This window comes from Benincasa hispida, chromosome 7 (genome assembly GCF_009727055.1).
Source record: "Benincasa hispida cultivar B227 chromosome 7, ASM972705v1, whole genome shotgun sequence".
Taxonomy (NCBI): Eukaryota; Viridiplantae; Streptophyta; class Magnoliopsida; order Cucurbitales; family Cucurbitaceae; genus Benincasa; species Benincasa hispida.
This window is the reverse complement of record NC_052355.1, coordinates 40515434-40527199: the sequence shown is the minus strand read 5'-3', so window position 1 is coordinate 40527199 and position 11766 is coordinate 40515434. Positions and strand designations below refer to the sequence as shown.

General features: G+C 29.0%; 1 protein-coding gene across 1 annotated transcript; it reads left to right on the top strand.

The window, feature by feature from the left end:
* Positions 1-9487: 9487 nt before the first annotated feature.
* Positions 9488-11469, top strand: LOC120081505 (3-ketoacyl-CoA synthase 6-like). The gene is given in 2 exon segments (XM_039036453.1): positions 9488-10876; positions 10879-11469. Coding segments are annotated over 2 exon segments (1488 nt in total). The 5' UTR covers positions 9488-9552; the 3' UTR covers positions 11043-11469.
* The last annotated feature ends 297 nt before the right edge of the window (positions 11470-11766 follow it).

Below are 11766 nucleotides of genomic sequence, written 5' to 3'. Positions count from 1 at the left end.
GGGGCATATTCTATTTGAATCTCACAAAATGATTAGTCAATTCATGCTCGATTGTTAATTTTCGTTTCTAATTTTTTATTTTATCCTTCATTCAGGCATGTATGAAACTCGTATCAAACTATTTAATATTATTTTATTTTTAGTGTCATGTCATTGTTTTGTTGATGTTAGAATGCTAATGTTAATCAAAACAATGCTATTAATTAATAATGCTTATGGTTGATTTTGGACCAAACAGTATAATCAACATAAAATAAGAAGAAAATCAACCAGATCAAGGAAATAACAAAATTTGGACCAAAGATAGCACATTGGATTAGGAGAGTTAGTTTATGCCAAAGCTCAAATTGATGTGCTCTGTCTTGGCCAAAGTAAAGGTTGAACTTGAACCTAGTGGAATAGTTAATGGGACATATCTCGTGCATGCTCTATCCTAAAGCATCATCCTAGGATCAAAATGAGTCTAGGGGAAGATAATTGGCATCGACCTAGCCAAACGTAAAATAGGGCGTGCCCCTTAGCCTGGTAAGTTGTTTGAATATCTTAAAGCAACTTTATAACCCTATTGAAACAACTAAGGTCAATCACCTTCATAAATACATCATCATAGTTTTATACGAGATAACTTGAATTTTACTCTCAAACTCTCTTGCTTCTACATTCTTTCACTCCCTTGCTTAAGCATTTGAGCGTATGTGTCAAGTATTGTATCAGTGTGTAGATTTTCTCTTTTGCGGATCATGTTCTTTTCCTCTTAAAAAAATTCATTGTTGGTGTCACGTGAAAGTCAAGTACATTTCCATTATTCGGATTTTGATATCAACAATAATAAAATCATTTAGTTTATTGACCTCTCAATTACAAAAAGTATAAATACAGTAAAATCTTATATATAGAAAATAAATTCATAGGCTATTATGCTTCGTAGTAATTAACATATACTTCTATCGAAGTGATAGTATTTTTTTCAAAAGAAAAATTATACTTCACATATGTTTTACCACCAATGTTTATGTGCAATTCTTAGTAGGTCACTTGAAGTTACAGATGTATAAATGAGTTGACTTGCAAAAGGACTAGTGTAGTGTCGAGCTACACGCTCTGATGCTTAAATTAACAAATGAAGTATTTAATTTGGCTAAGCACTAGATATGCATACCTTTAGACGTGTGAGAATGTCGAGATGATAGTGTGCTCGTTGGAGTTATAGCTCCGCTAGCTAATTACCCGTTTCACAAGAAAGGATAGATATGACTTAGCTACAATAGAGGCTTGACTTTCCTCTTTTAAGCAAAGTAGAGGCAATGCACGGATTCCTAGGCTTTCTTGGGCTTTGGCATTCTCAAGTGAACTTAGGCATGATATAATAATAATATATCCTCTAACCAAAAAAACAAAAAACAAAAAAGACGGAAAATTAAACTTTGAAATTAAAGTTGAAAATTTCGATAGAAAAATGACCATAATGAAATAAAGATTTTGAAGTAGTTTGTTTGAGATAATTTTAGTAAATTAAATGAATGGATAAAAAGTGAGTGAATATTGACTGAGGTAGTGGAGAAAATTGATTGGGTTTGGTGCAATAATTACAATAAAATAATAAAACATTTAATGCGCAAAATAGCGAAAAACGCTTCAGATGAGCCGACTGGGCTGCGGCATAGACCTTTCGGATCGAGTTGGTAGTTGCCAGTTGGCCGCTGGTTGGTCCAACTCCTCCAAATTATAAATCTTTTATTTATTGCTTTTGCTTATCTGGACCAATCATTTTCCGCCACGTCGCTATCCATCCTACTTGTATTTAATTTTCCCAAACCAACGAACAAACTCCTCTTTTTCTTTTTCTTTTTTTTTTCTTTTTCCATTTTTTGCTGTACGACACGTGATTCCAACACGTGTCCTCTTTTGTCGACGGTGTTAAATACTGTTTCAGAAATTTTTTTATGACTGTATTATTCACAAACAACATTATTGCAAGGTTGATATCATGAAATTCAATGTATATACACATGTATGTTTTTATCTTTGTATAAATTTGAATTTAAAGAAAAAATACGTAATGGTTGATCTAGTGATCATAGCTCTCATACCGGTTCAATTTAAGTCGTATTTACATTGATTGAAAAGTAATTCATTAATGACAATGTAAAAAGTGGGTTTCAATTGATTACTTTTGTTGTTGTTTACCTACTTTACTTAATCGTGTTGAGATGTGGGACTGCCTTAAAATTTGTAATCAAATTGTGTAATTTGTTTGAGGAATAATAGGTGTTTAATCTGCACGTTGTTGAAAATTACGTGGGACCCACTATCTTTACCGTTATTTTTATATATATTGTTATTGTAATAGTATGAGAATTATGAATTTGTCATATTCATTGTTACTTTTATTGTTACCGTTAGGGTCAAATAGTAATGGTAATTATAACATTAACGATAAAATGTGACATATTCATAATGTTAAATAAATGCAATGAAAAATAATTTAATTGTATTTACAATTCAAGTCTATTACATTCATCCACCGATAAAATTTCATTCCAATTAACTAATTTTTGTTATGGTTTGCATCCTTAAATACAATTCAAAAAAGAGAGAACACAATGGTTCTTTTGATGAGTAAATTATCTTTAGTAGGCAACCGAAATTTACAAATACGCAAAATACTAATCAATTCATTTTCATCTCTTTTTAAGTAAATTTACTTAAAAAGACATTTATAATTGCACAAGTTAAAATAGAGTTTTATTAGTCAACCATGCTTCCACCAAACCTAAATATACTACCATAAGATTAAAATTATCATTTTAATCTATGAGTTGATTCCACTTTCAAATGTTTAATTTTAATTTATATATTTTTAATAAATCATATTAAGTAGTTAATTGTTATTTTCTTTTCAATTTTTTAAATTATTCATTAACATTTCCATAATAAATTTTGAAAACATATCTATTGTATTTTTTTTTAAAGAAAATTGTTATTATTATTTTGAAACAAAATCTACTATTATTATTATTTGATCGATTTTGATTTTAAAAAATAATTTTCATCAACTAAATTTAAGACTTTATTAAAAGTAATGAACTAAAATTAAATAAATTTCAGTGTTTGAACCAAAATAATATTTTAACCTAATAAATATTATTTGAAGAGTGTGATTGTAAATGGGAAATGGGATTTATTATAAGTGTTGTTTTTTTTTTTTTTTTTAACAAATTTATCTAACTCCTAATTCTCTTCTTTCGAATATCCAACATTTTTTTCCTCTTGACATTAACAGTTTTTTGTAGTTTGTAACTTATCCATTTAACTATATATGAATTGGAGATTATCCTTAAAAAAAAAAAAAAAGAAGAAGAAGAGTTGAGATGATTTTAAAGGTAAGGTTTTAGGTAAAAAAAAAAAAAAAAGAAAAGAAAAAGAAAGACTACTTTCTCTCCATTTCTTATCATGATTTGCATCATTCTTTAATATAACAGTAGAATTCCTAACCATATTCTAAAAACAAAAACAATTTTTTAAAAGTTATTTTTTTAGTTTTCAAATTTTAACTTGGTTTTAAAAACCATACGTAAAAATTATAAAGAAAATTGGAGCGAGAGTAATGTCTATAAGTTTAATTTTTAAAAACAAAAACAAAAAATTAAATCGTTAGCAAATAGGTCCTTAATAACTAAGAACAATTTTTTCTACCATGTCACTAAATATTTAATAAATTTCATGAACTAATGATAATAACTATTTTTAATTATATCATTCTTAAAAGTCGAATATTAGAAAATAAATGATTTAATTCAATGAACGTTAAAAAAAAAAAATTAATTTAAATGGTAAAATTAATAGAAATATTTTAAAATATAGTAAAATATCACTATCTATTAGAAATTCATTGATAAATATTGATAGACATTTATCATTGTCTATGGTGATAAATAATAAATTTTTGCTATATTTATAAATATGTTCATTCTTTTCTTATATTTAAAAGGAAAAAAGAATGAGAAAAGTATAATATAATACATTTTCTTTCACTCAAAATAATTTATTATTAATTGTGGAATAAATTGGTTAAAGAACAAAGGCCAAATGTTAGAGAAGGAAGTTCTAGTTGTTTCTTTGATAAACCAAACAAATGGAGAAATTGTCTCTTATGCCACGTAGAATTTGATTATTTGTTTTTGTTAAAAGGATAACTCCAAAAAAGGAAAATTTACACTAATAAAAAAAATCAAACTATTTATAAAAATAACAAAAGAAAAATATATTGATAAATATTGATAGACTTCTATTTCAATGATAAAGACATAGAAGTCTAAAATGATTAAATTTTACTATTTTATATAAATAATTTTTCTTATTTTTCTATTTTTGAAAATATCCAAATTAAAAAGGAAAGAAACATTTATCATTTATGCTAGAATTGTGATTTTTTTCTTGTCTTCTGTTGCTCATTTAATATGGTTGTATATCTTCAACAATGTAATAATACACACACAAAAAAAGTCAACTGCTTGCAAATCCAAAGCTATCTTCAAAAGTTTGCTAATTAAGACATTTTCTTAGCTCCTTCCAAAAATAATTTTTATTTATTTTTCTTTAAAAAAATAATAGAGAAAGTTATAATTTCCATCCTTGAAGTTTGTTTAAGGACTTATTTAGCGATTATTTTCAAACTCAATAATTTTATCTTCAGCTTTGCTTTTCATATAGCACGGTAGCATCTTATGTCCTCTATCATTAAGGAGGCGTTTGGGGTAATGAGTTAGTTATTATAGTTGAGTTATGATAGTTTGTATTTGAGGTGTAGATTATTTTAGTTTGGATTATCATAGTATGTACTTGAGGTGTAAACTATTTTAGTTCGAGAAGGAAATAGTAAACAATGTAGCAAATAATAAAAAAATGATTGAATGTAAAATAGTAAAAACTGTAGGAAATAGTAAATACTGTAGCAAATGGAGGTTTTGAAATAGTGTTGACTATAGCTAATTGGAGGTTTTAAAGTAGTTTTTACTATAGAAAGATGTGATTATTATATTTTGATGATAACCTTTGTCCAAAACGTCCTTTTTGTTTGTTACAATAATCCTAAAATTAGTTTAAGTTTTGAGTAGTCATTATATTTATGAGTGTTAGACTTAGATAAGTTAAAGTTTAATCATTTTGTTTGTTAATAATTTTATTAATTAGTTTGAATGTTGGGCCGAAGTTTGGATGCTTATCACTTTAATCTTTGATAAGTTTAATTTTGATTGATAACTTTAATTATTGAGTTGGTATTCAATGGAATTAAATTTTGTAGGGGTTGATTACACAAGCAAAATATTGTGTCAATGTGTGATGAGATAATTAAAATGCATGTATGACCAAATCATTTTTGTAATTTTATTTATATCTCATGCAGTATATGTTAACAAATTTGATTGATTTCAGTGAGTTTTCTGAATATGTTTAAAAGCATTCCAAGGTACAACAAAATTCAAGTATTTGCATACGAGTAATATTGTACCAAAAAAAAAAAAAAAGAAAGAAAGATAAAAGAGATTATCTACCAATATACAAAATTTGTAGACAAATAAATACTTTCTCATGGAGTCGGGAATGCTGAAAGACTCCTCAAGTAGAAGAGAAATACTGACAGATACGAAAATCGTGTTGACATACAGATATTCTCCGAACGCCATATATGCGACCTCAAGAATGCTAGGAGGTGTTCTCCTCTGTTAGAGGAGAGATCTGCCAACGATTAGAAACACTATTAGCATAGTGATTACTGGCTACATCATAAATATGCCATTCATATAAGTATGATTTTTTAATGTTGTATATAAAGTGTTGGAAGATACCTTATATGTCGATGTTACTTGGCGTCGACAACAGTCTCCTGATGTTTCTTTTTTTTTTTTTTTCGACGATGAGGATGATAATATGTTTTTTCATCGAAAGAACCTTTCTCAATTGGACATTTGTTGATGATTTTTAGCATAGAAAAATACTATATTATTATTGTAGTGTGAATATGCGACCTTAATTCAAAACAAAACATATGGAAAACACTATTTTTTTCCCCTTTTAAATGGAGTGTTTAAAAACTTAAAAAGAAGCTCATAGCATTTATTGTTTTAACGTAGATTATTTGAAACCTATAGGTCAGTAATTAAACCAACTACTACTTGAAGTGTGGGTAAAATACATTTTTGGTATCTTATGGAACAATCAATTTTCATGATATCTAGATCTAAAAGTCTATATGGACTAAAATAGTATGCACCTCGAATACAGATTAAAATCATCTACACCGTAAATACATATTATTATAACCCACATAGTATAACAATCACCAACTATAATCACCGACATTGTGCCCATAACACAACTCCTAAAATTTAATTTTCCAATCAACTTTTACCAGTTATCAAGTTCATCACTTTTCATATATTTTTTTTCTTATTTTGTAAGACCACAAGAAAATTTAAAGTTCAAAGCTTCAACCTTAAGGGTGATAAAAAATTTCTATATGTCCCTTTCAATTTAAATCAAGGTCGAGGGTAATAATACTTTATTTTAAGAACTAAAAAGTAATAAAAATTATAACTTTTCTATTTTTACATCACATATATACACTTCATTATCTTATATTTTATAAAATAGGGTTTGCCACAACAAGGAAATATAAAAATACTCAAAACTTGTCACACCGTCAAGAATGTTCTTAACATCAATAATATTGCATGTTTTCTTTTGCCCCAAATATTACGATTCAAACTCGGTATCAATTATTTTTTAAATAATAAAAGTTTATAAAATGATTAAATCATTCGGTGTTGCTTACAATAATTTTCTTATAAATCAAAAAAATATAAAGTTTTGACCAGCAGAGGTCAAATAATGGTGTACAATGTCGTTTTTAAGACACCTTATGCTTGTGGATACATTCATGTCACATGGCCCCTTATTTAATTCTTATACTTGTCGGTTTATATATGTGTGTGATAAATAATATTTCATCATATTATTATGAACATAACTTAATTGGTAAAGTATGACCTCTCAATCAAAATATCAAAGATTCGAATGATAATTGATGTTTTCTGCACTATATTTAGTTGATTTATAATATTTGATAAAATATAATAATGGATTTTTTAGAGGATAATTAAATATAAAAGGAATAATGTTTTAGCTACATTTCAATTATATTTATACTTATGAACCTCCAAAATTAAGGAGTATATTTATGGATGGTTGCTGGTTAGTAGTCAAAGTATTTTCAATTGACTATTGGGAAATTTATTATGAAAAGGACAAGTAACAAACATTTTGTTTAATATCATCTTTTCACATTACAACTAAAAATTGATCCATACTATTGAGTAAATATAATTAATTTTTTCTATATATTTACTAGAAAACATCGTGAATGTTTGAATTGAGATATTAATTACCATGTATATTGATTCTCAAATCAAAGTTATATCCAATCAAAATAATATACTATTGTTTTTTTTTTAATTAGACATTGTAATTAAATGCTTATATTTTAATAAAATTTCATTAATATTTTTTTTTTATCAAAGATATATTTATTTACTTGGCAAACTTATTATTTATGTTTGGGTATGATTACCTTTTGATTAAGAGTAGTTGTGTGTACGTAAATTGTTTTTTTTATATAGCATTTAGAGGTACGTGATTCGAATCTCTAATCTCTATGAGTCAAAAATACATATGTCTAAATTGGTTAAATTATGCTTAACTTAACCGTTGATATGAATAAAATCTAAACACTTATGAATATTAATGTGTTTCACATACACTTGAGATGAAAATAATAGGCAATTTAACATAGATTTATGATAAGTCAACTAATATCATTCTAAAAGTAGATAATCTAATCTCCCAACTTTGCAATTATTTTTTGTTTTTTGTTTTTGTTAAAAAATCTCATTAAGTCCTAAAGTTAAACATAATAAATAAAATTAAGAATGACATAAGTGGTTCGCCAGTGATTTACTAAGAATTGATTAAATCAAGCTATTGATCATTATTGTTTTATTATTATTTTTAACTTTTTTTAATTTTTTTTTTTACTTCAACTTGAGTATCTTATCTTTTTTTATTAGGGTTGGTCCAAGACTAATAACACTCAAAATTTAGTAGTATTATGATTATGAAAAAAAAATTATATCACACTTTAATTAAAATAAAAATTCAAGACATCATTTTATAATAATTAGATACATCCTAAACTGCATCTAACCGTGTGCATCATCTTTTATTAGACACAAGTAAAAAATGAAAAATCAATGCAATTAAAATTTTTTTTTTTACTGCATGACAGATTTTATTGGACAACTATGTAGCTTACACCAAGATAGATGCAATCAAAGAAGTATCCGAGTTTTTCTCTTAGAGGATTTTCCATTTATGCTAAAACATAAAAAGAAAAAAATGTTAAAAAATATACCTACTTATCAAGAAGCATCTCAAAGTGCTGTCCATTGAGAAAGAAACAAATTTCTTTAATTTTTAAAATTTAAAATTACGTTGTAAAGTAATAATAACAATTAAATAAAATACTTATTAATTGATCAATAAAGTAAGAAGTTTTACTCATCTATATATATATTGACTAAAAAAGCACACTTCTTGTAATTATTTTTATATAATTAATAATGGAGCCAAAAACCAACCAAAAAAAAGGTAAACATCAATTTTGAAGAGCCGGAACAAATTAATTAGTAGATGAATGACTTTCAATACTGCAACAAAGTAGTTTAAAAGGGAAAAGGAAAAAGTGGTAAAATCATGGATATTGTTGAAAAGGAGAGAAAGATGTGAAATAAAAGTATTTGAGAAAAATAATAAAATAAAATAAAATCCATAATTGGGCAACAAAACACAGGTCTCTAATTTCTAAAAATGTTACTGAAAATATCCCTCAAATATTGATATCGATGATACTTATACAAATATTCTAAAATTAATAAATTAATAAAATAGTAAACGTTTATATTTCCCTTAATAACTTTAAAATTTTAAATTATTAATATTACTGAGGTGTCTTATTTTGAGTATTTCATAAAATTGTCTAATTATAACTTGTCATGCGATACTTTTTTTTAAATATTTTTTTATGTGAGTAGTGATAATAGATATATAAAAATGAGTGTATCTAAAATATCATCTGATTTAAAAAATATATTTTTAATAAGATTAACTCATTGATGAATGAAAATAAAAAAATATCGAGAAAAATAAGGATGTGTGGATGAAAATTGAATAAAATTGAAAATGTAAGATTTGAGAGATGGGATCAATGGTATGAAATGATTTGAATTAAAAATTGAAGAGACGGAAATATGGAATTAATAAAAAAGTTAAGTGGGCGTTGAGTGACGTGAAGTGGTTCATTTAATCGCCTCATCTGCCTCCTTCATTGCCCTGCCTCCTCCTTCTCTTTATATCTCTCTTCCTTCTTCATTTCCTTCCCATTCTTACACCTCTCCAACTTTATTGCTCTGCTTCTTCTATTATTTCTCTCCCAATATGCCTCCCATCTCGCCGGATTTCTCCAGCTCCGTTAAGCTCAAGTATGTCAAACTTGGATACCAGTATCTCGTCAATCACATTTTAACTCTCACTTTAATCCCTCTCATGCTCGCCATTTTCATCGAGGTTCTTCGAATGGGTCCTGACGAAATTCTCAACCTCTGGAAATCTCTCCACTTCGATCTCATCCAAATCCTATGTTCCTCCTTCTTCATCATCTTCGTCGCCACTGTCTACTTCATGTCCAAACCCAGAACCATTTTCCTTGTTGATTACGCCTGCTTCAAACCCCCTGTTACTTGCAGAGTCCCCTTCTCCACTTTCATGGAGCATTCCCGTTTGATTCTTAGCAACAACCCCAAGAGCGTTGAGTTTCAGATGAGGATTCTCGAGCGTTCTGGTCTTGGAGAGGAGACTTGTTTGCCTCCTGCAATTCATTACATCCCTCCTAAACCAACCATGGAAGCCGCTAGAGGTGAAGCAGAGCTTGTGATTTTCTCTGCCATGGATGCTCTGTTTCAGAAAACAGGGCTGAAGCCGAAAGACATCGATATTCTAATTGTGAATTGCAGTTTGTTTTCACCCACTCCGTCTCTTTCTGCTATGGTGATTAATAAATACAAGCTTCGGAGTAATATCAAGAGCTTTAATTTGTCGGGTATGGGTTGCAGTGCAGGGCTGATTTCCATTGATTTAGCTCGCGATTTGCTTCAAGTTCATCCTAATTCCAACGCTGTAGTGGTTAGTACTGAAATTATTACACCAAATTATTACCAAGGAAACGAAAGAGCTATGCTTCTCCCTAACTGCCTTTTCCGTATGGGTGGGGCCGCGATTCTTCTCTCGAACCGCCGGTCCGAGCGTCGTCGAGCCAAATACCGGTTGGTTCACGTCGTACGAACTCACAAAGGAGCCGACGACAAAGCGTACCGGTGCGTATTCGAGGAACAGGACAAAGAGGGTAAAGTCGGAATTTCGCTTTCGAAAGATCTCATGGCTATAGCCGGAGAAGCTTTGAAATCCAACATCACAACCATCGGCCCACTCGTTCTTCCGGCGTCGGAGCAGTTGCTTTTCCTTCTAACACTCATTGGCCGGAAAATCTTCAACCCCAAATGGAAGCCGTACATCCCCGATTTCAAACAAGCGTTTGAGCATTTCTGTATCCACGCCGGTGGACGGGCGGTGATCGATGAACTGCAAAAGAATCTGCAGCTGTCGACGGAGCACGTGGAAGCTTCGAGAATGACACTTCACCGGTGGGGCAATACGTCGTCGTCTTCACTCTGGTATGAATTGGGTTACATCGAAGCTAAAGGGAGGATGAAAAAGGAGATCGGATTTGGCAAATTGCATTCGGGAGTGGGTTTAAATGCAACAGTGCGGTTTGGAAATGCAACAAAACCATTAAAACCCCAACGGATGGGCCATGGGCTGACTGCATCGACAGGTATCCGGTTCACATTCCTGAAGTAGTCAAGCTCTAAGAAAATTCCACAAAATTACCAAAAAAAAAAAAAAAAAAAAAAAGAAAAGAAAAGAAAAAAAAAAAAGAAATAACACAAAAGTTAATAAAACAGAAGAAAATATGGAGTTGGGGTTTAGCATAATCTGCAAATTTGCTTCCTTTGTGATGTATTTATCTATATGAAACTCTCATTTGTCTGTGGCTGTGACATCATATATTTCCACTTGATATTTTTTTCCTCTCAATCCTAAATGGATTTGAATAGATGGAATATTGTGTTTGTATTGAATTTAAGGTATGATCCCATGTAGTTTGGTTTGGGGTTTCACAAAACCAGAAATTTCACGAGTCCAAGGAGAGAAAAAAAAAGGTATAAACTTGTTGGTTCTTGCTTTATTTCGTCTTCATGATTTTAGAACCTTGTTTCCTCTTTAATTTATGCTTAACAAAATTATCCATTGTGGATGACACAAATCTTCTTGTGTGTGTATGTTTTCTTTTTTGGGTTAAATTTGGAAATTCATTTTCTTATCCTTTTATCTCCAAGATTCTTGGAGAGAATAATAATTAGATGCATTTTAACCTCCAATTATCTTTTTGCAACTCACTCTCACTATATAAAAAAAAAATTGAAAATATTTTAAAGCTTATTGACAAAAAAGTTTCACAAATCACAAATTGTGATTAAATAAACTAAGTGTATAAAAAAAAAGATGGGTGCAACTTAGGCTACATTAATTATA